We start from the raw sequence: 26,374 nt of genomic DNA, 5'->3' as shown, positions 1-26,374 counted from the left end.
CAATGGATGGCGGATCGAGTACAGATGATTCTGTGGGAATTAGTTGAGCGCGAGCCGGCCGAGCTCTAGCCCCTCGCGCGTGCCGGCCCACGCCGCCGCTCGGCTCATCTCACATTCTCACTGGACTACTTGTGGACGGTACCGGAGAGGCCGAAGCACGGTGGCTGCCGTTGTTTCGTTGTGCTGCCATGGACGGACTCAGCGTGTAGCCGGCGAGGGCAAAGACCCCGTTTAAATTCTTGTTTTTCAGTGAACTTAATCCTGTTTTCGTTAAGTTACAAAGATCCGCACGGCGTCGAGCAGCACGCCTCCCGGATGATGCATCCTACGGTTTTCACCTCAGTCCGATGACGGCGGAAAGCAAGGCTTGGTTTTCACCTCCGTCGTGTACGTCTCCTTTGGCAGCCTTGCCGCACCCAGCCAGGGCCAGATGGCCGAGGTGGCTGAGGGGCTGTACAATAGTGGGAAGGCCTTCCTATGGGTTGCCAGGGCCTCGGAGACTTCCAAGATACCCGAAGGCTTCGTTGACAAGGTGAAGGAAATGGGCATCATCATCGTGACATGGAGTCCGCAGGTGCAGGTGCTGGCACACCCCGCCGTTGGATGCTTCGTGACGCACTGTGGGTGGAACTCAACCATGGAGGTGCTAGGAATTGGCGTGCCGATGGTGGCGATACCGCAATGGTCGGACCAGCCGACGAACGCCAAGTATATTGAGGATGTTTGGCGAGTCGGCGTGAGAGTGCATCGTGATGCAGATGGGATGGTGATGAAGGATGAGGCAGGTGATGGAAGGAGAAACGAGGGAGGAATACATGAAGAATGCCCACAAACTGGAGCGAGAAGGCAAGGAAGGCCATGAGTGAAGGTGGCAGCTCGGACAGCAACATGCCAACATCGTTGAGTTCCTCTGTAAACTTGGATGGAACTAATGATGACAGCACAGAAACATCTGGAGGAAATAAAGATCTTATACCTTGGTTTGGGAGTTCATAGCTGTGATGCCTCATATGGCCATTTCAACAGTAACATTCACTCATCCTAGTTTGTCAACCCACCCAATCTTAGTTTAATTGTTTTTTCTACCATATCAATCCTATTTGTCACGTATAAAGTTCTATCGACGCAGATTCTTAGCTATCACCTCAATAAAATACATCACTGCCACTTCTATAGAGGTTATACGTTTTCAGGAAACAAGATATAAAATAGTATATCCAAGTTCAACTACACTTACATTTAGCATCAAATAGCTGCGAAGGCAAAGAAGCCCTCACATTCATGGTCGTATCACAAAATAAGCCACAGAATCGTGAGACATACATTTCCCCCCGGTATTCCAATCAGGAATACCTTCAGTCCACCAAAAAATCTAAAAGGAGAACGAAATCTCCCATGGGCCAAAACTACCAAAGGCCAATGTATGTATTAGAACTAGTGTACACGTTTTGTACCGCAATTAGTGTACACCCTAGATCCTAGTCCTAGTGTTACTAATGCACACATGTTACATGAACTTACAAGAAGGATGTGGAACACCGTTTCCAGGTTGCAGGCAAAGGCCGAACGCTGCTCTGTTGGATATGTACCTTCGGTGAAGCATCCAGGATTTTCATTTTGTTTGCAATCAGGTGCTCGGAGCTGAACTGGGTATCTTGAATTGCTTCTTTACATAATGTGATGCCTCTGAATCATTTCTGTGACACAGGACCCTAAGCAGAGTTTTGGAGTCAGTTCCGAATTTGCTTTTGCTCCCTTGAGTGACTTCTCGCAGGTCATCAATGAGCACACGGGTCTGCAAAAATGTGGAGAAGAACAAGAACATAAATAATGTCATATAACTTGTCTTAACCATGACCCTCTTTTATGAAATCACCGAGTTTCTGATGAAAATGATAAAATTTAACATCATTTTGGCTGATTTTTGGGGAAATCACGTTTGAGTGAGCATACAGGGCCCCAAAGGGTTTTAGGCCCTCTAGAGCTAGGCGACTATGGAGTCACTGCTTACCACAGCCGATGTTCCATTCACTATTTCTCTACAAGTATCATGAGAATTAATCCACACTTTACCTCTTGTTTGATCAGATTTATTACAGGACGTACACGTGAGACCAAATTCTCAACAGTTCCCCGAGGCAATCCATCTCCACCAGATATAAAGAATTCCTACAGCAAATGGACGATTACTAAGATAATAGTTTATTGTTTGGCCAGCAGACAGCAAAAACAGAGTTCAATTATGGCAGGCGTAATTAAAATGCATCAGTTACAGAATGGTAGCCACCATTCTAATCTCTCTTAAGAAAATAAATTACAACAAAACCGGCAAAGATAAACTATGCAAAATGATATAACCTTCAGAGTTTCAAGATCTTCCTCCAAAAGAGGGGCATCATTTGGAGAGAAGACACGCGTAGAACCTCCATCCAGTATCACACGAAGTAGGCCATCCTGACAATCAAGATAATTTAAAAAATACGTAGTCCAGAACTTGTTATGAAACCCCATTCTCAAATTAGTAGCTGAAGAGAATACCAGGGACGCTTGCAGAAGTCCCGTAACAACACGATCCCGTAGTTGCTCCACAATAAAGTCACAAAGTTGATTAAGGACCTGAAAATTGGGTGGCAGCATAACAAAAGGTGTGCCGCAGTTCACAAGAAATTTATTAACCAAATAGCAGATATAATTTTTTTTACCAGTAACTACTGTTAGACAAAGGTAACAAATATGCATGTTCATGTTTTTGAGGTAAAAGATGCTTCACACTTTCGTCGGATAGAAATTGTAGCGTAACAAGATCATTCATGTTCACAGTCATCACTACAGACAAATATGGGCACATCATTGCATGTTCACAGTCAAACATGATCTTTAGCGGTTGGGGTGCACTCACATATAAGAGTGCCCACAAATTGTACAGGCAAAACATGGCATGTCAATAGTCAAACATGATATTTTGCATGCTTATCAGTTTGAAAGGAACAGAAAGAATAGCAGAGAAAGTGCATTCCATACAAAGCTGGTCAGCTAAACCAAAATAATGGAACAGATAAAAGTGAGGCACATGCCAGTTGTTAAATAATTCAGAGTTTGTTTTTTCAATTATATGTACATGAAAGATTGCCAAACTTACTGAATCAAGCACTTCCATTATAGTGTCCAATCGAGCTTGGGAAACACTATTTTTGTATAAATTGTCAATAAATGGCTGCTGCAGGTCCCAGAATATAACCTTTGTCCCTACGAAAGAAAAGAAAAGCTTCAAATTTTAATACCAAATAGTGATCAGCTTCCAGGGAAACATTGATTTTACATATTTCCTTACCAGTAAATTCACACAAACGATCAATAGCAGTATTGATTTCTTTTCTACAGCCATCAAATTGATTTTTCTGATTGGAGATAACACCCTTTGATTTTTCACTTGTTGACCGTCCTGACAAATAAAATACAAGCATATATGATTGGATTTAATGTACAAGGACTGGACAAGGAAGATCAAGTAATATATGAAAGTCATCCGACTATCAAGCAGATAAATAGTATGAAACTACTAGAAAAATTCAAAGAAGAGAACATACTGATGTTAATTTTTTCAGTTTTCTTCCGAGCCCACCGCTCATTAATGCTGTCCTCCAACTTACTTAACTGGCTGATACCATACTGCATAAAAACGTACTTCCGGTTGGAAAGTTCTAATGAAGATTAAGACTTAAAAAAATAAAAAGGGAAGAGTGGAAAGATTAGAAAGAATGCTGCTGGCTCCATCAATGTAAATTCTGGCAAAAGCAAATACACTACTGACACCATGATAAAATACACGGTGTCATGTCCAGAACTCTGAATTGTAGATGATATCATGTAAATTACTGATATTAAACCAGGATATTCCTGATAATGCACCATATTAGTTGTAGCTAAGTTCAAAAGGGAAGTAACATCTGACTAGGAACCATGAAAGACATAACTAACTACAAAAAACATATATAATGTGACTATAACAGAACAATTGACTATATTTGAAACCAACAACAGAAATATACAGAAATGCTTCTCCTATGCCAATGTTGATCGTTCCAAATGCATTTTTAAGAAGATTTCTGATTCCCATGTAACAGGAGACCTCATTTTAAATCTGTCAAGAAAATGACCAGGACTTGTCATTCTGTTGTAAATAGTCGCGATCTATGGTCAATAAAAAACTCACGTATAGACTGTTGAGCCGCACACAGAGCTTTGGCATTGTAAGTTGAGTTATTTCACTTGCTTTCCTCTCATCTACTGTTCTAACTTCTTGGACTTGGACCTCTTTCTTTATAAAAGACTTGATTCCAAGCTCCTTTTTATATCGAGTAAGAACAGGAGCAGGTGGAACTAAATCTTCTTTATCAACTGCAAGCAGACAAAACCATCATCACTCGACGGCTAGAGAAATGGAGTGGTTTGAACTAAAAAATCTGTTAGCAAAATTGAAATGAACACTTCTCTGTTCATACTGAAAAGCACATATCTATCTTAAGTATACATTATTGAGCAGGCGTGCACAAGACAATATTTGCCTTTGACGTCAACAAGAAACACCATGAAGGAAGAAAAGAAAACACAAATAGCAGTATGAACATATAAAGAAAAAGTATTTCTTTAGAGAAAAGAACATGATCGTGCAAACCTATTGGTGCAGTAACAAGCTGTGTATAAACTTGAAATGCCTTGTCAAGACCACGGCAGAGACCATTTAATTCTCCATCTCGCATGGGAACCTTAAATGCAAAAAATTGATCTGCAGTCTGCAATAGTTTGCAAGGATTCAGTGTTTTGCTCTTTAGAGACGGGTGGAAAGCAATTTATAAACAGCTCAATCATCAGGAAAAAATAATATGGCAGTTGAGTTATATATATGTTGTACCACAAAAAAAATAAACTTAGGAAGGAAAGAACATGGAGAACATTCATGGAGTGTAGGTATAGTAAATTTGGCAAACTCATTATTTCAAATGCTTTAAGACACAAACATATCTTCATGTACACAAATCAAACCCAAGAAAATTGTCATTTATCGAATATTTAGTGTCTAATTTTCTTTTCAATTGACTGAATTTGTTATTTTTCAGTCACTTTTTCGAACCACTACATCAACATCTAACAACTCACATAGTTTTACAATTATTAGCTATGCAATTGTAGTTTAGGTGAATGAGAGATAAGAAATTTCAGGATATCGGGCAAACCCTCTCTTTATCTATTAGAAATTCTAATTACGTAGCCTTTAAGTTAGATTGATTTGTTAAGGGCATGATTAGATCAGATTTGCTAGATTAGTGATTATATCAGATTTCATTAGATCCACTTGATAGTGCTGGCTCTATACATAGGTGACTAGCCATGGTGCTGCATTAACGTGCCTGCTACAGTGCCACAACGGCCCAAAGCCTGACCATGACAGAGAACATTACATTAAGTTGTTGGGCATAGTGCAAACAAATACAACAACAGCCTTTGTCCCAAGCAAGTTGGGGTAGGCTAGAGATGAAACCCACAAGATCCAACTAAAAAGCATAGTGCAAACAAATAAACAAATAATTTTTGCAAAAGGTAAGCATGCAAGATAACACTTCGCCAAGGATATTCTTTAACAAGTACTACTACTAGCCTATGTGTAGATTTAAAACAAAAAACAAAAAACTATATGTAGGTGCTCTAAGGAATTGGAACTCCAAAACTGCTCATATTTTACCTAGACACCTTACTGTTATGCCGCGGCATGGGTATCTTGAGACAGTTTATTATTGATAACTGAATAGCTAAGTTATAATTAAACAACTAAATTATTTCATCTGAATCAACATTTGTTTACAGCACAGCATTGCCAACAAAATATCAAAACAAACTAGGAAGTGCAAATAAAATAATTTCGAGACTATGGCATAAAAGATCTCTGTTTGAATCAAAAAGAACCTTTAGCACGTCAGGAGAAATTACTGAACGGAATTTTGAAGCAATAATGAAGGACAAAAGGATCAAAAGAAGCACCTCTTCTATGATTCTATAGACTTCCACAATAGAACTCCCATGGCGTTGTTGTGGGGATATAGGGTCCCAAACCTGTCAAGCATAAAATTTAGAATAGAAAAGATAGAACACAGAAAACAATAATTATAGTTTGTGTACTAAAATAATGTTACGAAGAAGCTAACAGAAGGAAATGTAAGCAGTGATCAAAATAGCTCAGACCTTTAGACAAACTCACAGACAGAGAAGTGCAATCATATATGTTATATAGAACTAGACTAAGTCATGAGCTTCAAAGATTCAAGAAATCCTTCAGTTCTGGACTTATTCATAACTGGAATGGACATATATTCAGGCAGGAAAACAGAACCCACAAATAAACACACAAACTTGCAGTGTCAACTGAAGAACTATATGCATGTGCAGAAGCACTTATGTATTTAATATTTTAATGAACGCCTTAGAATCATAACAGGTTCACATATCATAAACGTTATATTGTCAACCTTTAAAACATAAAGCTCAAGTAAACATGAAATAAACTTGTCACTAAACAGATATGTTTTTACTTTGTAGAACTCCCAACAGCTAGAACAAACAAACAGGCTGAAAGATACCTCTAAAGATATAAAGAACTTAGATATTTTAAATCGTATGGTGAATGGTTGGACTAGTAATAATACAGAGTTGGTGCGAGGGAAATATGCAAATAAAACAATACAAAAATAAACTTTAGTCATAAATGTGTTACCTCTTGGTCAGCAGCCCTTTTCACCCAAGTTTCAATTCTCTCAAGTTGTCCATTGACCCAGCGTAGAACTAAAGTGCCAGATTTATTTTCAATCTGAGAAAAAACAAAAGCATAGAATTAGGATAAACAACTCTACAACAACAACGAACTTCAAGACGTAAGAAATTATCTATCCTTTACTGCACAGCACACATTGGTTGATAAAATGGCAAAGAATGGAATGAATATCTCATGTCAAGGAAAACAATCAAGCAAAGACGTGGATGGTTTTTTGCGCTTTTCTGAGCTTTAGTAGTTGAGGAAGGTCGAGCTGACCTGATATGGAGCTAGCTTTTGTCTGCATATGCTATCCAAACTATCATCTCCCACAACAGAAGCCATCACAGACATTATGTACTGCTCCAAAGCATCAGCTGCCGGAAATACGGAAACCACGTCCTCCGTAAGGTGTTCGGCATGCTCAAGAAACGGTCTCTGGCACAACATTTCTATGTAAGCATGCAGAATCACAAAGTTATAAACTCATGGTCATTAAGAAAATATGCCAGATATAACCCACCAATTTGTTTCCATAAAGTTTATGGACAAGGGAAGCAGAAACAACTGCTGCCTGCGGATGCCATTTTGACAAAACAGGCGTAAAAATGGTTGAATCTTTCTTCAGAAGCTTCTTTGTCTCCTCGGCTAGAGATGCTAAAACATGTTCATGTGTTGTGTCCGCTTTGAACTCTACAGAATGCGCCATCTGAAAGCAAAAGAGAAGAATGTTTCTTCAGCCAATGTAACAGTAACATATCTCTCGTAAAAAAGGACATAGTGAGTTAAAAATATCAGAAGGAACTACACAGGTCTGTGCTAATTCCAGATGGTGTTATCTGAATATGAATGATGCTGTCCAGTTCAGGTTTAGACAGCATCTAATCCAGCATACTCAGAAAATTAACTGGGTACTCTGATAAGGCCTGCCGGGGAAATTTTTATGAGTTTTCAGTAGTTAATGCAAATTGATCTGTGTGCACTAAGGTGGGTGGATGTAAAAGAAATAGCAATTGATGATTTTTCTAGTAGAATAGATACTCAACAGCATGACCAGTCCCGGAGGAGACAAGCCAACAAAGATGAATCGGCGGTTTGACGATGATGGAGATCGATCCGATGGCAAATGAGCTGAGACAAGGACGCTCCAATCGGGCCAAGGAAGATGTGAATGTGGTGGGTGTTTGCATGCAAGTGCAACATGCATGGAAAAAAATGCCAAATGCAGCCAGAGAGAAAACAAAATCTAGTTTGGCTGTTATGAATAGCACTTCTATTCATCACAGGGCTCTAGGGCTGTATACATGCAGCCATACAGGTATAGGTGGGGGGCAAATATGCAGGAAGCCCCTTATACAGGTATGGGAAATACAAAGGACTAAAAGACAATATACATACATACATATATGTATATGTGTGTGTGTGTGTAACAAAAAGCACCACTAAAAATCCTGTAGACCAAATGCCAAGAAGTATCTGCAGAAATGTTTAGGCAAAGATACAAAAACAACCATCCAAACCATACATCTCCCAATATTTAGGCTTTTATAAAAAAAATAAGAACAATTGTCTAATATCTCCAGCTGCAAAGAATCTTGCCAACATTAGCAAAGTATCATATGATGTTTCCCTAAGAGTCAAGGTGATCAAATACAACACAATAAAATGTCAAAAGCAATGTACGGGTGCAGTGATAACTGATAACAATTCAAGGTTTCACGCATGAGAAAGCAAAAGTGTGCAAGTGGTCTATAACCATCTCATGGTAAAATGGGGGAGGGGGGGGGGGGATTTCAGATAGGAAATGGAACGCATAGGAATTAGAACTACACTACCGAAGGGATAATTGCAGCTGCAAAGAAGAGTCACCTTCACGAAAGCACTTTTAACTGAAGAAGTGATGTAACGGTCAATCTGATCTCTGTCAGGAGACTCCATTGCCTGATGCACAAAAGCAAATGTGAGCGCATAATTAGAATTTTCTATAGGTGCAAACAGTGAAGACAGTTATGTTCTCTATATTCTGCGGTGGTTGTATTTACTACTCGGAACAAGAAATTGCTAATGTATACTGCCACAGGTGAGGGCACGAACTGTGATAAGAAACGAAGGTAAAGTATCGGGTATCGGCACCTTGTCATTTTCTTCACCAAGTATCCGCCTTGTAAGCATTGCCACTGTCACAATATCGGCCATCATGCTGGGACCCTGTAGATGTAAAGAAAGTCTTAATGAGGAAAAAAATAATGATCTGTTGTTGCAAGCAAAGGAGAGATCAAAAGGTCCAACACGATTTATAATGTATGAAACTAGTGGACTGGCATATGACAGATGCTGAAGTCTGAATAAAAATAGCAACATGCATACATGGAAGAAATGGTGGATTAAAAGAAAAAGCATGTGCTAAAACCTATGCATAGGAGCGCAACATAATGACATATGAAACATAAAAGAGACCAATATGAACAAGAGATGAAGATCATAAGATTAATAAAAGAAATGATGGAATTACGGAATGTGGAGTTTCTTATTAGAGTATGAAATCTATCATTGTAATTCAGTCATGATTAACTTAGCTCTCAGCAATAATGATGAGTAACTTTATGCATCTGCGTGTTGCGCATTTAGTAGCAAATAACAAATGAACAAAAGACTACAGGACGCGGGACATGTTACACCAATGATCTCCAGTGAAAGTGACAGTAAATATTTGCTACATAACGTAACCAAATTAACAAACCCAAACAAATTCCTTGTCAAAACTACAGGATTAGCTTCCAAAGAGTAAAAGATATATTTTCCATGGCATAACTGCTCATGCATGCAATGGAGCACATGACCAAACTTGTAGGTGGGGAAACAAACCTCTGAGAAATGTAGATGGTAATCATTCAGTTTCTTGTCCACCCATTTCTGAATTGGAGACAGGAAAGACTGGAAAAATGTGAAGTCTTGATAGCTACCCTCAGCATCAACAGAACTACGCAAACTTTTCAAGTGTAACCTTTCCTGCGGACCACGCTGTTCTTTCAAAGGTATCTTCCTCAAATGGTCGATCACAACTTTCAGGAGTCCTTGCTCACCTGTAAAAACAAACTGTGTTGCAGAACCTACATTAATTATCATACTCTTATGGTGGCAACTTATTTCATGAGCTAAGTCAGTAGCACAGTATAGAGCAGGAAATCCAGTTCAGTGACCTATTGTTATGAAAGGGACTCTATTGGTCTCAAGAGAGACAAATAAGTGAACATCCCAATGGTTAACATTTTTGGGTTTGGTTCTACACTAATTAATTATCCTACATCATGACAGACTTAACTTGAACTACACTACTAGGAAATGCATCAATTTCCACAAACTGGCAAAGTCCATTGGGATTTTGCACGAAGGGGGTCGTTTTCAGATAAATGTGTCTGACGTATGAAAGCAAAAAAACTTGAACTTCCATCGTGAACAAACTCCTTCCTGCTTTTGGCTGATGTGGAGCTCTTAAGAAAAGGCACAAGATGCTAAATTAGGCTCAAGTCAGTGAGCAGTTGATTGTTGTTGTAAAGATGTTTAGGGCCCAACACAGATAAAAACACATAATATTCCACAAATGTAGCTTTAATTGAGACTTCTTAAATATGGATTTACCTGTCGAAATAATACCCATGCATAGCATGTATCATGAACTGTCTCTGTGATTCCTAATATCCGCCAAGTAGATTTTAAAAGCTCAAGGATTTCTTCAACCTCCTGGTGGATTAAAGCAAAAACGTAAGAGAACTATCGCAGCTAATGGTGAAATTAGTCAATGAAAATCTGCAAACATGGATTTGAAGTACTGACCTCTGTAAGTTTTCCCTCATCCAAGATGTCAAAAACACTGCCAAGCATCTTCTCATACAATGCTACATTCAGATGGTATCCATCAGCCCAATGACAAACCTCACCAGTAAGATCACCCCGAGCAGGCCTTTCAGAGAGAGAAGTAGCAACTTCTCTCAGTGATCTTAGGCATTCTGTACGTTGAACCTCCGCAGCAGATGGTGGCAGGGACTAGCAAAAATACATCAGGATAATCATCCATTTAATGGAGAGTTCATACAGTGGCTATAAATACTCAACCATAAAACTTTCATTGAGTAGACATAAAACCTCAGATTCTTCAATCTTTCTGAAAAGGTTCCTTGCCTCGTTGACTTTCCGACCTAACTCTCCAAATCCAACAACTGGATGGTTTATAAGCCCTTCCTCCAGCATGTTTAACTAAGCAAAAAAAATCAAATGAAGCATATAACATTAAGAAATGCAGATATACAGTCCAGTTCAAGATCATTTAGAAACAACTGCACAAAGGGATGGCTAACCTGTCTCTTCTGCCAACGAAGATATGCTTTCATGTCAGAAAACTCAGCTCTGGATATGCAGCACAATAGTTCCAATGGAATCAAGAGATTGTCCATCCGTTTTCCAACTTTGCCAACCATAGCATTGAGTAATCCTTGTCTAGTTCGAATATCCATAGACTCTGTTATCTATCCAAAAAAACAGGGCGAGAAGGGGGTCAACAGATGTAAGATTAACATGTTCAAAATCTTTAAGAAACCTGAGCGCACATAAATACAACATAGGAACTGTAGTCTTAAACTTATTAAGATGTACACCATAACTTGAAACATCTTGAATATCAAACCAGGCGCCAGATTGGATTAGCCACATTAGCATTTTTAATATATTGAGTAATTTTCCTATAAAATGTTCAGGTGAGTTGTGACCTACTCAGGAAACAGTTATCTCTCTTTGATTAACTGTCAAAAAGAAAAAAAAGAAAACTTTGAGGTGCAAATATTTCTTCGTTAAAATAAGTTAGTATTTGTTATTTGCGGTATTGAGTTACTCCCTCCGTCCCAAAATATAAGGCGTATTAGGATTTGGAAAAGTCAAACTTTGTAAATTTTGACCATCAATTAGTCAAATTATACACGTTTTAATGTACAAAAGTTGTATCAATAGATCCGTATCTCATAAATATTTTAATATGATATTGATTTTGTAGCAATTGATAATATATTGCAAAATAAATTAATGGTCAAAGTATACTTTCAAAGATTTTTCCAAATCCTAATACGCCCCATATTTTGGGATGGAGGGAGTTTGGAAGTTCGTATTAGTAGAGATATTTTAGGAGAGTAGGATTAGGAGAAGTAGGCAAGTTGGATTCGGTTAGGATAGGTTAGCATAATTGAGTTCGGTTAGGAGAAGATAGATTTGGTAGGAGAGATTGTAATCGGATTGGATTGTGATGGAGTCTGTTTAGGAGTCGGGCTGATGCCATATAGAGTCAGTTTAGGATTCGGCTGAAGCTCTATATATAAAGAGCAGCTGCCCCCTTCACGGAATTAAGCAATAAATAAATCTAGTTTCTCATCCCTATTCTCTAGTTCTCATCTCCCTGTTGTTACCTCTGTTCCTCATCCCCTTGCTGCTACAACCGACGCCCAGACATCCTACCTTCCACCACAAGCAGGAAACCGGCCAAGGAGCAGCTGGCCACCTCCCACAGCTATCCTATCAGGTCATTACCTCAAGGTCGTGACAATATTGTATGGCAACTATGATATATCATATGGGCACTAATGACAACTATGACATATCATATCATATGGACAAAATAAAAGAAAGAAAAATGGATCAGACATACTTGACCAAATTACACTTCAAAAAATATTGACGGAACTACGAAGTTCTTCGTGAAGTCTTGTGCAGCCCTCAAAAGGAAGTTTAGAAGGTACTAGTGTTCAAATGTAGTAATATAATTTAAATTGCTTGAATTAATTAGTAAAGAACATGAGAAGACACAAAGGTAAAATGAAAAGCTGCCTGCTAATCTAGTCATCAGGAACAGAAAGTTAAGGCATCATACCTCAAGTTGGGCTCGCATGGTTTCAAGCAAACCAACTAAACCTGGTTGCCGTTGAGTGTGAGATTCAACACTTTCACTCTTACTACGACCAAGTTTCCTCATTAATTTGTTCTTCTTCTCTTTCTTCTTTTCTTTCTGTGGAACTATAAGCCCCCTACGTGTACAGAAATAGGCTAGGTTCTATCATACTCCAGGAAGACTTGCGATCCTGTAATGAAGAGAACTATGTGGATGTAAAGAATTACAAAGGCCTACCCTGAAGCACCAGCAGCAGCAACAAGGATCTCATATGCTGTCTCACGAAGATCATCAATGGTGATACCTGAAAAAGTAGCATATATGCCAATAACTTTCTAGTTCAAAGTTGAACAATGTTCAAGAAGTAACTGATCAATAATGACCAAGTTATCCCAATTGACTAAGTGAATGCATTTATTTAATTCAAAAAACTAAAGTAAGCATACTACATGACTTGCATGCTACAAGGAAAACACCAACAAAATACTCAAAAGGGAAAAGGAGCAGATGGAAGATCCTCAAAGCATGTAATTCCACCAACATGATGATTATCTAAACGAACATAAGACATAGCTACTTTACTTGTATCTGTTATTGAACATGTAATATCATGATAGCTGTTCATCAATTCATAATTATTACCTGTTTCAAATAGTGGTAACCGCAATGAGAGATCACTGGCATCAGTTTGATGTCTTCTAGAAGCCATTCGGCTATCAAATTCGTCTTCTTCATCCTCAAAGTCTTCGATGTCATCTATGGTTAACTCCTTATCGGTTGGAGAATCAAATGATTGTGATTTTGCTAAGTTTGTAGTTGCATCTGGTGATGACACATTAACTGGTGATGATTCCACAACTGGCGGTGGTATCACAACTGGTGATGGTGCAGTGGCAGGGACATGGGGTGGTTCTCTTGTTGGTGCCGGTCCTGAATGTTCTGGTTTTGTAAGCAAATAGAACTCCTCTACAGCTCCAGTGTTATTCTGACCATAAATAAATAAATAGATGTTAAGGCGTATGGATGTCATATGAATTTTAATGCATGCTCTGACTTTCTATATCAAAACTGGGAAGACAGGAAATATCAAAATGTTCATAGAGATGCAGTTTAATGGAAATAACTAAACAAACATACTTTGCTAAAAGGCAAGAAAACTTCCAACAAATAAGAAAAAAGAAAGTTCTACGGGAGTGGGCCAGGCGGTACCAGTACTATCCAAGCCCATAACAATAAGAAAACCAAATACAAATCAACTCACCACATATGGGTAATCAAGGCTATCATGGAAAAGGCGGATGGCGTCTCCAAGATCAAGAGGTTCACCTACATTATCAAATCATTCTCAGAATAGATGTGATAATACAAAAAGAACTAAACTCTGACAAATATATATTTCACCTTTCTTAGCACAATTGAGGACATAATCAACACTGACTTGATCTATATCAACATCATCCAAAGAGATTGCACCAGGTGGCATTACAACTTTCTTGATCAAGTTGCCAGAAAGAATGTAGTTGAGTAATACTTGGCGGTCACGGCGATAACGTTGCAACAGCTCAACAACATTTTCTCTGGTTAGGTTGAAACATAAAAAAGTTACTTCACAATTGAATGTAAAATCCCTAAATGAAAGAAGGCTCATTCTGTGGCAATCATTACTCATCCATATTCTGTGCAGGGAACACAGCACTCTGAGTTTTAAAACCCTGATCGCAGTGCTACCAAGTTGCTTGCAACCAGCATAACTGCCCTGGAAAAAAACAGCAGCATTATTGGCAATTATTTCCAACATGTTGTTCACTGTTATATTAAACAACCACATACAGCATGGTTACGAGAGATGTACAACAAGCAGTTACAAAAAATAAGTTGAACTATTGAAGTATTGCATATGTGTGAAAAATAGTCAGTGAGCTGCAAATATCATCCAAATATCCAATGGATAGTACATCTGATTTTATGGGTTCAACTTCACTAGTTGCCACGCAGTGGATGTTCTTGTGCATATTGAGATGATTCGCATGGAATTCCACGCTGACAGATTCATCACTGTCCTCACTAAACAAGTCAGATATTCAGTATCCATGACTCGGAAACGGAGATTGCACCGCCACAGCTCTCAGAACACGCTCGATCCGACCAAATTTGCCCCGTCCAGATTGCACCAGAGAACTCGAGCCAAAACGAGAGGAAGTACAGAATGCCAAGCTAACACCGCACCCTACTCACTCTGGAACGCGCACAAACCCCCAATGCCCAACCCACTCGCCCATTCCAGCCCCGCGCAAGCGCCCGAGGCTAAGCGACGAAGCCGAGCTAACTAGCCGGTTCCGATTCGAAACCACGGCAGCTCCAATGGGGGGGGGGGGCGGGACCGCGGGAGGCGGGGATGGATCTGGATGGAGAGAGGTGGGACACGAGGCGGGTCGGGGTACCTGTGCGCGGAGCGGAGATCCAGCAGAGCTTCTCGTGGAGATCTCGCCGCTTGCTCGCTCGCTCGCTCGCTTGCAGCTAGGGAGGCGGGACTGGAGCGCGGCGGGTGGTGGTGGGCGCGACCGCGCGAGAAGTAGGCCACGGCGGGGGAGTCGATCGGAGACGAGGAGAAAGCGATACAAGATGAGCTGGCGGACGTGGACCGGACCGGTGTTGGATTTGGATGCAGCGCCCGGGACGAGCGCGACATTCTTCTCGACTTTTTTTTATTTTTATATTTCGAAAATTAAAAAAATTACAAATTGACGTCTGTTAGAAAAAATTGCAGAATTAGCCTAAGATCGCCAGATGAAACGACGATAGAGTAGATTTTTCATGACTATTTTGATAGTCTTTTTAATTTTAAGAGCATCGAAATATTGTATTTTTATATTTTTACATATTTCTATTGGAAGTACGACATCTTTATTTTTGGGCGATAGCAGATTAGTTCTGCAATTTTTTTAAATGAATGAGTTTTGCATTTTTTTATTTTCGAAATATAAAAATAAAAAATTCCAGACCTAGCCTACGCGGGCCGTGTATCAGGCCTGAATCACGGCCCAATGATCTGGATCGCGTGACTGTGAATTTGGGCCCAATATAATAGGGACAAGGCTGTCTGTATATCTTTTTCATTTTTCGGGAGCACTGGGAGATGAATCGAGCCACACTGCTGCAGCAACTGGTCCCACAACACATAATGCCAGACTTGGGTCATGATCTGGTCGTCTGGGCGAGCAATTTGCAGAGATAAATGGGGAGGATGAAAGGCTCCCTTGGTTTCGGAGGCGAAACCAGCCATGGGCCAAGCACCGAGCTAGCTCATTTAAAATTAGATTAGATCTCAAAGATCTATCATTTGTACGATAAATTTTAATAAAAAATTGGATCCAAACATCATGCTGAAGCCCATGCTGTTATTATAGGTCTGATTGCGCTCCTGCTTAGTTTTGTGTGCAGGATAATCTCGCATTTTCATAATAAAAAAAAAATCTCGCACGTAGAAGCCGGGCCTTGGCTGGCCGAGAACCGGTAGCTGTGAAGGGTCTTCTAGAAGTTCTAGGCCGATCAGTGAGCGAAACGACGCATTTGTGGTCAATGGAAGCCAAACGTCAGATGCTGAAACGGAGAGCTCTGACAGAGAACCGACCGGAGAGTCTCTGAAGATCACTGTCGGTATCTCCTGATTCAAATTTTTTAAAGAGAGTAATTTTTTAACAAAAGTGATTTTGTAGCCGGGAGTTACTCTATAGTGATTTTATAAGATAAATTTTAGGGAGAAAATAATTTTATATAGGAATTTGTCGCTGAATCAGGAACCGAGGGTCCCCGAATTCCGAGGTCAGGCCAGCAATCCACCACATGGCGCCATCCCGCAGAGTCTCCTCCGCGAGGTAAAAAAGATTAAGTCCCGGGAGAGGATGCTCGGGGCCACAGTCGGTGTTCCCCGAGTACCCAAGTTCCCCGATGATCTGCGAAGTCTAAGTGCCGGGAAGAAAGTGCTCGGGAAGGTGTACGGTGGTCCCGAGCACCCAAGTCCCCCGACGGTCAGGAAAGCTAAGTACCGAGAGAAACGTGCCCGAGGCCGCGAGCGGTGGCCTCCTGGGCACTCAAGTATCCCGAGGACCCACGGAAGGAAGTTCCGGGAGAGAGTGCTCAGGGCTGCGTGCAGCGGCCCTCGAGCACTCAGTCCCCCGAGGATCCGTACAAGCGTGCCCGGGAGAGAGTGCTCGGGGGTTCACCTCCCCGAGCACTCGGTTCCCCGAGGACCAAGAAAGGACATTCTCGGGAGAGAGTGCTTGAAGAGAAGAGCAGTGACCCCCGAATACTCGGTTCCCTAACGACTCAGAGAGCCCCCTGGCATGGCCCCCGAGGGGCCCACTGATGAGGTGTCAGCCAGTCAAAGGCCCAAGACCGCATTTAAAGAGCGCGCGTAGCCTGTCACCTCCAACTGCTCCCGCCACGCTCGGTGTCAGTTCCTGCTATATTCTGGCTGAAGGCGTGGGGTCATTGAATGCACGGGTCCCATCCCGTGCCATCCGGCTCGTCTCGGGATAACGTCGTAAGGGTCGAGGCGTTCCATCTGCCGCGCTGCTGTGGTAGGAGAACAAGACAGGACGGGCACGCCGGGCCGCTCCGCGGCTGCCCTGTGGGCCCTCTCCACTGCGGCCGTTGCCAGTGCATTTATGGTGACGGATGACCGGGCGTGGGACGCATTTTCACCTCCGATCACTTCGCACAGAGGCTATAATGACGCCCTTTCTATTTATAGTGTCTTGGAACTCGTGCCCTCCTCCCGTTCAGGGCACGCTACTACCGGCGGGTATTTAAAGCTGCCGGCAGCTCAGACAAAAGGGGGGAGCTCTCAGGCAAAAGAAGTCTTCGAGGTAGCGAAGAGAAGATCGAGAGCACCCAAAGCTAGCAGCCACGCAGACCGAAGAATAAGGAGCCTCAGGCTCTAAGATAGATAGATATTTTTGTAACCAAGAACATCATTGGGGGATATTTTTAAGGCATTTATAGTATCCATACAGGAGTAGGGTGTTACGCCTCCGTGCGACCCGAACCTGTCTAAACACTAGCGCATTTACTCCGTTCCGCATTAGATCATTCCACCCCACCGGTCATCGTATTCATACCCATTTATTTCTCCGGCGAACATATTCAGGATCATCCCCCCGGCCGAATCTCTAAAAAGGGGTCCCCAGGATCCCTGCGACAGGAGTTAACCCTCCGACAGAAATGAATAGAAGAAAACTAATTTTTTTTTTCAGCTTTTAGCGTTTAGTTTATTTTTTTAAAGAATCACTCCTACGGATTTCACTTATGGAGTTAAAAATAAAAAATGTTGTTTGACTGAGCTTCTCTGATTTCACTTGGAGATCTACTCTGTGAGCTCTGCCAAACAGGTCCTAGAAGTGTGTCTCTTCTTCTCCGTATGGGAGAGATGCAGATATATTTAACTATTTATCATTTTTATTATATAACAATTTATATTTTACTGACATATGAGATCATCTAAATCACTGATAATGAAATAAAGTAACAATGTCATTTAACAAATAGTTAAATGTCCCTATACAACTGAACAACTGTACGAGGTCCTGCAATCACGCATATTTCTGAACACAGGGCTATATGAGTGCGCTGTAGAATTGAGGGACGAGATTAAAATGCCCGGCTGTAAAAAAAATGAAACAGGGTGAATATTTTGGCGGCAGATATGATCATAGATAGGTTGACGATGGGGAGCTGAACTTCACTGCCGAAGAGAGGCAGCAGTGCACTCCTCTACAACCAAAACCCATGCAAGCACGGAGGGAAACGTGTGCCGGATTGCCCAGAACCTGGAAGGCAGGCAGTGAAAGTCCAACCTCCTTTCTGCCTGCAGAGTTCCCTTTACACTATTGTTTTCAGTGCAGTAAATCGATGAGCATGCACCTGGAATTCGACTAGGTCTGTGTGATCTACTTGAAAGATGCCGAAGCAATCTCAGCCATGCCCATTCTGGGTCTTGGGGCTTGGTGATTGGCTTGGCTCGTGAAAAGCCACGGTTTCTTTTGAGGAGTCCTTGGAAAGCAGCTTTGAGGAAGATGATGGTGATCTCCATGTGTCTGACTCAGTGTAACTTTTGGAAGCATAAGTGAAGCCTTCTCCTTTTTCTGGTCTAACGGCAGAAACGAACTTGGGTTGCAGAGGAACCATCAGTGAAGCCTTCTCCTTTTTCTGGTCTAACCGCAGAAAGAACTTGGATTGCAGAGGAGAAATTCTTCGCTTCAGAGTTTAGAATGTTGGAATTCTTAGTGTGACAAGGTATGGAGCGGCAATGATGGATCCGACATTTTAACAATTGATATATATAGTTAAAAAATTTATTTGATAATCAAGCTGTGTTGCACATTTGTGACATTAAGAGTTAATTGTGCTTTGAGATGGTAGAGTTTGATAATGATGAAAGATTCAGAAGAGTATAAATGATCTGTAGAGTTAAAATACATCACGTAATTCTAAAAATATAACAACTACTGACATCTACGTATATTAGATATGATATTTGGTCAACTTTTGCAAAAAAAAATTATATCTGTACGTCCTTGTCCTAATGTGTGCAGGCCACTGCGCAGCGGTTACTACATAAAGTTACTGGGAGCAGTAAGGTCGCCGGCTTGCTAGCAATTGACTTTCGCTGTCAGATTAAAACCAGGTCAACAAGTGATAATGAAGGCAGGCTAATTTAATCCAGAGTCACCTAACCGGCCGCTCAAGTCCTGATGCGGATGCAGCAGTTTAGACACTCTCTGACATCTTTGCTTAGTAATGGCAAATTTCAATTTCGTTTTAATTTTTTTCGTTCACCGACAAAAAGATTCAAATTCGTAAAATTTCACTGAAGTTTCGATCATTTTTCATCTTTACCCTGTAAGTCTCACATATCAATAAAAGAATATTATAAAATTAAATATTTCGCTCCCTTTAAAATTCTCGACATTAATAAAATTTCGATGAATTAATCCATAATCGCAAGTCCCCTTCTTTGCAACTGCTACGAGTACATGCTACTACTATATTTCCTTATGCATTCTCCTTTTTCTTTCTTAAAGCTTGCAATGGTTCCGGAAAATCAAATAATTCCATTTTCCCCTCGTAAATAAAAAACATATATAATTTGCGTTGCTTGAGCTCAAAATGCCCACGGAGTCCACTTTTAGTCCATCAATAATGTTTGTCAACATAGATTACCATCACGTGTGAGGCCTCGATATTTTGGAACCGAAACATCGACATCGAAAAAATTAACGTGTGGGGTTCTTGGTGTGCCTTTCTTTTTTGCTTGCTCGCACCAGTGATGTTGAGAGCCATGGCTGCCATCATCACCCAACCGCAAGACAAAAAGGAAAAAAAAAAACAGCGTGCATGTGCGACTGGTTCCATGCATATGTTATGTCGCCACCAGACGAATATAGAAAAGGGTTTGAGTGAAAAGAAGAATTTTTATCCTTATATCACTCACTTTATGTGGGGCGCTGTCCCTTCGTGGCACGTCTCTGTTCTTGGTGGTCATCACTTACCCTCGAAGCGTCTCCAACCCTTTAAAGTTGAGATATGAATCTCGTTTGTGAAAAAAAAAATCACTCACTTTATATTCTTCCGCTATAAAAATTTGTCACGGCTCTTTATAAAGAACTAGGGGTAACTTACTGCTTGCTACCCCTAATCCTTAGAAATAACATTTGTTTGTGACAAAGCCAAATTTGGCTAGCTAAAATTAAGGTGTTAGCTGAGTTTTACCCAAGTTTGCCATACAAAATTTCCATCCAAATTTTTCGGGGTAGGACATTTCTCCTTTTGATGTGTGCATCTTTGGATGAAGAGGCCAAAAAAAAATTCCATTATCAAAAAGATAAATTTCACCCGAAACCAAATGGAGCTCAATTTTCTAGACATTGCTAAAATCTGGCTTGGCAATAGCATAGCTGTAAACCAAAGATGTCTTAGCAACGAGATTTCGTAAAAAGAGGGGGTAAAACGAAAGAAAAGATTAAAAAAAGAATTTTTTTACAATGATCCATACTACTTAGAGGTAGAATATAGTATAAATTTAATCCGACGATTCATGTAATTAGATATTTTAGTAATTATGATAATTTTGTTAAGATTACTCACATGCCATTCCGACACAATCGTGCGCCGACCCCTCACCTCCGGCCGTGCCGCTCCCGCTCCTACCGCCCCTCCTTGCGCCGCCCCCTCACCACCGTGGTGGGCACCGTCGACACGCCAGCCCCGCCCCTCCCACTCTCGCATCAGCCGCCGATGCGCCAACCCTGCCCCTCCCGCTCCTGCATCCGCCACCAAATCTCCCCTCGTCACCGTGGCCAAATCATTTTTCCTGTTATTTTCTCTAACTTGGATTCGTTAATATCTGTTGACATGGGCTTGGTCTGTACCTGCCTTTCCAACTCTGCTAATTTCAGATATAGAATCAGTGATTGGAGTTGAGATTTTAACTGTCTATGAGTCTATCGTATCTCATATCTCATGCTATAGGTTCAGCTTGTTTTGGGGGTTTATGCACTGTGCGCTCTAAACAGCATTTTGTTTTTCTTTGCGTTAGACTGCTTAATTATTTTTCTACATCATTTGTTATTGCTTCGTTGGGACTCTTTGGCCACTTGATTCGGCTGTTTAGCCTGTCAAGTGAAGTGCTGCAGCCATGTCTACTTGACTGAAGTTTTTTACTACGATTCTTCATGACCCCATGTTCCTTTGCCCTGTAGTTTCATGAATGTCATGGTGCACATCTGACCTGGAATTTCGGCTTCTGCCTGACCTTTTGCTACGCTGAATGCCTTATTAACCATGGCCATTAAATAAAAAATTATAGCGTAATTCTTTTTGTGGATACTTAATTGCTGTTTGGTGCCACATCTGAATTATTCAGCAAGAATGAGAGTGTATAATTAATCATTCAACGTTTTGCACAGCTTCATTGCTCGCTCAAAATTCAAAATAAAGATACATCTATTAGTTAAAAAAATTCTTTAGGTGATCCTGCATTCCTGCTCTCCATCTCCTGAATTAAACCATGATAGAAGTATGGTATACTCATATTTTACTACTAGATTGTGTATTTGGCTTTTATCCACAACTTGCTTAAACCTGTCATGATTAATTATAAAGCAGGGAAGAAAAAGACAGCAAAGTCACACAGTTATTCCCTCACGGGTGAAAAATCAAGAGTCGAAGGCTACCGAACGTGCGCTCACTCGTTCGACCATCGTCCTCCTCGATGATAAGCAGGGGTGGTAGAGCACTCGAACCTAATAAGTGAGCTTCCAGGTCGCGGAGAGGGACCGGCGGAAGAAAAGGTTAGAGGTGGCCATCTTCCAAGATACCCACTAGCGCGTCCATTTCCCAACTTCTTTCCCTTGGCTGGTGCAAGAAAGATGGGATTTTTCGAGCTCTGAGACCACTTGTTCATCTGATTCTTGTGCTGTGGATCCCGCTCGGTTCCCTGCCAGTTCTGGATTTTGGCTTCTCGATTTGTTGTCTGTTTTCTCGTGGTGAGGAACTCTTTTTCTCACTTCTTGTGTGATAAGTGTTTTTTTTTTTCATTTTCCGTAGGAGATTTCTTTGATATTCCTTCGATTTGTTGTTCTTCATTAGGATCATGTGTAAAAGACAGTCTATGTGCTGATTTTGCTGATCCTTTTTGCAGTTTGGGGTGACATGTGAATCATCCTTTCGTGCCTTTGAAGGGTAGACAAAGGCCTTGAATCCAAAATCGGCAAGCTTCTTCTGCCTGTTGGCCTGGTAACCGCTGTAGGATACCTATATGGACAAATTTGGGAACTATCCCTAGTCTATGTGCCAAGCAGCCAAAGTGGTGTTCTTGCAGATCAAAGCTAAGGGGGCTGCAGCAGTTGGTGGGGAGACAGGAGAGAGGCTTGTTGGATTCTGCAAGAGCATGCTAAACTACTGGCCATCTTGTTGCGATCTGAAGGCCTGATAATTTTCCATCAACCGGAACTGGATTTTCCAAGTGAACGGATAGAGGGGTTTCTTGGATTTTACCGGAACACCTGTCAATCTTGGGATTTGTCACAACACCGTTGAAGTGAACAAGTAGTTAATTCTTCTGTTCTTCCTTTTGGACATGGAGAAGCAACCCAGCACCCGGCATGGTGCTCTGGAAAAATTGAAGAGCTTCCGAGGGATAGAGAAGCAAAGAAGCTTCAAGTTTCTGTCCATGGAGAAGCAGCAGAGCTTCAAAAGGAACAAGGACAGCCCTGGGAAGCGGGGTGACACCGCACTCCATCTCGCGGCGAGGGCTGGCAGTGTTGCCCATGTCCAGAAGATCTTTGCGGAGTGCGATCCGGAGCTGGTAGGGGAGTTGGCTGCCCGGCAGAACCAGGACGGTGAGACTGCGCTGTATGTGTCTGCTGAGAAGGGGCATGTCGAGGTTGTGTGCGAGATATTGAAGATGTGTGATGTGCAGTCAGCAGGGATCAAGGCCAGTAACAGCTTTGATGCGTTCCATATTGCAGCGAAGCAGGGCCATCTGGGTTAGTTTTCTTTCCTTCATCATTAATTGTAATTTATTATTGAATTTGATCCCAGTGAGTTCGATGTGCCGAGTCAACTAGTTGATGATTAGGCTAGTGTGGATTCTCTGGCTTGAACTTGCAGTTCTATGTGACCATACATATTAGTTCATTTGTACTTGCAGTTGGTATGCTTATAAAAATTGAGTTGCATCTCATTGTCTTCTGCAAGTTTCAATGATCTTGAAGGATTTGGTCTAGGTTCCAACCTACCATGTCTATCTTTCTTGGTTTGACACACAAATTGTTGATGTATGATGCGTTGCAGTTTTCTAGGATCTTGCTGAAAGTATTGTCGATGTGATGATGTGTCTAAAAGAAAGAAGTGGCAATCCTTTTGGGCACCAGATATAATTTACTTGGCTTTTAGATCTAGCGATGAGATTACACAATTGTGCTCCCTAGTCCCTACTACTTGTTTGGTCTGCCAGGAAGTCAGGAACTTTCACTGAACCAATCAGCCTATGTAATTTCAAATATTTGGGTTAGTATGCTGCGGTGAAGAGCAATACCGTTTTAACTCATAACCAATCAATACGCAGGCTATTTTATTTAACCTTATTTTTTTTAAAAAAAACATTTCTGATCATTTTTTTTTAAAGAAACAGATTCATAAGTCAGTTCAATTTGTTGGTCTTGCAGATGTTTTGAAGGAGCTGTTGCAGGCCTTCCCCGCATTAGCTATGACAACAAATTCTGTAAATGCCACAGCTTTGGACACTGCTGCAACTCAGGGCCACATTGATATTGTTAATCTTCTGCTAGAAACGGATGCAAGCCTTGCTAGGATTGCAAGAAATAATGGCAAGACAGTATTGCATTCAGCAGCAAGAATGGGCCATGTGGAGGTGGTCACTTCACTGTTAAATAAGGATCCAAGGATTGGTTTCAGAACAGATAAGAAGGGACAAACTGCATTACACATGGCTTCAAAAGGTCAAAATGCTGAAATTCTGCTCGAGTTGTTGAAGCCTGATGTCTCAGTTATCCATGTGGAAGATAGCAAGGGGAACAGACCATTGCATGTTGCAACTCGGAAGGGAAACACCATTGTAGGTGATCTTATCTCAGAAAATCTTCTATTTTCTGTCCGACGTTCAGTCTTCCGGTGTAACATTGTTAACACTTTGATGTTGTGTCCTATTTATGGTTGAAGTTATGTTGCTCAGGAGAAGTACTAAAGTAAAGTTGATTAGATACATATATTCGCGAGAAATCGCTTGCCTAATACCGACAGTGTCAAATGTTTTAAAAAGAATTCTAAAAAGAATCTGCATCTTTTCCAGGAATAAAAAAAGTTTAGTTCAGGATATACTAAAAAAGTGGGATTACTTTCTTCCTTGGGACCTAAAGAACTTCTAAGCAGTTTTGACTTGAATATTGCTTGATTTTTAAGAATTGTATGCACTTAGCATTTCAAAGAACTGATCACTAACTTGTACTATATCTGATATTTGTCTATTCCTTACAGATGGTTCAGACCCTAATATCAGTTGAAGGGATTGAAATCAATGCGGTTAATAGAGCTGGAGAGACTGCTTTTGCTATTGCAGAGAAAGTAGGTAATGAAGAACTCGCTAACATCCTGAGAGAGGTTGGTGGAGTAACTGCAAAAGAGCAAGTAAATCCTCCTAATCCAGCAAAGCAGCTTAAGCAGACAGTCAGTGACATTAGGCATGACGTCCAATCACAGATCAAGCAAACACGCCAGACCAAGATGCATTTCCACAAAATCAAGAGGAGAATCCAAAAGCTCCATATTGGTGGACTAAACAATGCAATCAACTCCAATACCGTTGTTGCAGTGCTTATTGCCACCGTTGCCTTTGCAGCCATATTCCAACTCCCTGGTAATTTTCTGCAGGATATGTCTCAAGCACCTGATCCGGACATGACCTTGGGGCAAGCATTGGTAGCCAGCGATCCAGCCTTTTTAATATTCTTGGTCTTTGATGCCTTGGCTCTCTTTATCTCGCTTGCTGTTGTCGTCGTCCAGACCTCTCTAATTGTTGTTGAACAGAAGGCGAAGAAGAAGATGGTCTTTGTGATGAACAAGTTGATGTGGCTCGCATGCCTGTGCATCTCGGCAGCCTTCATAGCACTAACCTATGTTGTCGTGGGCCATCATGATGAATGGCTGGCGTGGTGTACAATGGCGATCGGCACTGTGATCATGGTGGCCACTCTTGGTTCCATGTGCTATTGTATTATTGCTCACAGGATGGAAGAGAAGAACATGAGGAAGATCAGGAGGTCATCCACAAGCCAGTCATGGTCCATATCGGTTGACTCAGACACGGAGCTACTGAACAGTGAATATAAGAAGATGTACGCACTTTAGGATAACGACCATGCTTGTTGTCGAATATCGACACCCATTTGCCTGAGACCACTCCATGCATTCAGTGGGATTGACTCGAAGTATATTTAGGCCTAGAACATGGCAGCTATGTGCAACTGCAGCCTCCTTGCACAAACGGAGGACTGAATTCCAGTTGATAGGAGTAGCCACTTTTGCAGGCAAGATACGAGTATTTGCCAAGCAAGATGTCTACCTCTTATGCTTACTATGGTGGATGACTATGAAAACCATAAAATTGTATCTGCATAGTAGAATAGTATAGAATAATTTGCCCTTCTGTCATAAGTCAAGTGGTCATGGATATCTTGTGCAACATTAGACTGGAGAAAACTGAGGCCAAAAACAGTGATCACTAATGACTTTCTGGACTTGGACTGGAGAAAATTGGAACAGCCTAATGCTGATTGTTATTTGTTTGAAACTTTGTTGGCTGTTGTGTTTATGCGGCATTTGCAGCCGTTGTGTCGAATATTAATGGAGCTAATATTACCCGGTTAAGATCGGTTAAGATATGACCAGAAAATCGACAAAGTCACCGCTCTTCCCCTGAAAAATAAGCAGATATTTAGTCAACATCTACGCATCTGAAGCTTGTTCTTACGTTTCCAGCCGGTTAACCGCTGCCTCAACGGCACCACCAGATCGCTGAAGCTACCTGGACACCTGGTTGCTTATTCGCCGTAGTCACGTAGAGC

At 41.2% G+C, this 26,374-nt stretch overlaps 2 protein-coding genes and 1 pseudogene across 3 annotated transcripts; 2 read left to right on the top strand and 1 right to left on the bottom strand.

The window, feature by feature from the left end:
* The first annotated feature begins 2 nt into the window (after positions 1 to 2).
* On the top strand, positions 3 to 996 carry LOC133902329 (UDP-glycosyltransferase 74E2-like; annotated as a pseudogene).
* Positions 997 to 1,216: 220 nt separating this feature from the next.
* On the bottom strand, positions 1,217 to 15,369 carry LOC133901358 (protein unc-13 homolog). 2 transcript variants are annotated; one of them, XM_062342710.1, is made up of 27 exons: positions 15,173 to 15,369; positions 14,397 to 14,487; positions 14,133 to 14,308; positions 13,993 to 14,057; positions 13,374 to 13,716; positions 12,969 to 13,035; positions 12,714 to 12,867; positions 11,158 to 11,325; positions 10,946 to 11,056; positions 10,637 to 10,846; positions 10,442 to 10,543; positions 9,668 to 9,898; positions 8,936 to 9,010; positions 8,672 to 8,743; positions 7,326 to 7,511; positions 7,082 to 7,240; positions 6,767 to 6,859; positions 6,037 to 6,108; positions 4,676 to 4,793; positions 4,214 to 4,398; positions 3,588 to 3,669; positions 3,332 to 3,442; positions 3,140 to 3,246; positions 2,539 to 2,616; positions 2,359 to 2,454; positions 2,074 to 2,169; positions 1,217 to 1,795 (listed from the first exon to the last, which is right to left on the bottom strand). In XM_062342710.1, exons 2-27 carry the CDS (start codon positions 14,402 to 14,404, stop codon positions 1,628 to 1,630), a joined length of 3,333 nt encoding a protein of 1,110 aa, XP_062198694.1. In that variant the 5' UTR covers positions 14,405 to 14,487; positions 15,173 to 15,369; the 3' UTR covers positions 1,217 to 1,627. The 2 variants fall into 2 exon arrangements, with proteins under 2 accessions (XP_062198694.1, XP_062198695.1); XM_062342711.1 differs by having other exon boundaries at positions 14,397 to 14,482.
* Positions 15,370 to 21,929: 6,560 nt separating this feature from the next.
* Positions 21,930 to 26,103, top strand: LOC133902232 (ankyrin repeat-containing protein At5g02620-like). Its single transcript, XM_062343841.1, has 4 exons — positions 21,930 to 22,276; positions 22,432 to 23,278; positions 23,960 to 24,369; positions 24,789 to 26,103. The coding sequence occupies exons 2-4, from the start codon at positions 22,870 to 22,872 to the stop codon at positions 25,656 to 25,658; spliced, it is 1,689 nt and encodes a 562-aa protein (XP_062199825.1). The 5' UTR covers positions 21,930 to 22,276; positions 22,432 to 22,869; the 3' UTR covers positions 25,659 to 26,103.
* The last annotated feature ends 271 nt before the right edge of the window (positions 26,104 to 26,374 follow it).

This window comes from Phragmites australis, chromosome 20 (assembly GCF_958298935.1).
Source record: "Phragmites australis chromosome 20, lpPhrAust1.1, whole genome shotgun sequence".
In the NCBI taxonomy this organism is placed as follows: Eukaryota; Viridiplantae; Streptophyta; class Magnoliopsida; order Poales; family Poaceae; genus Phragmites; species Phragmites australis.
Note: the sequence above shows the minus strand (reverse complement) of the source record. Positions and strands in the feature narration are given on the sequence as shown.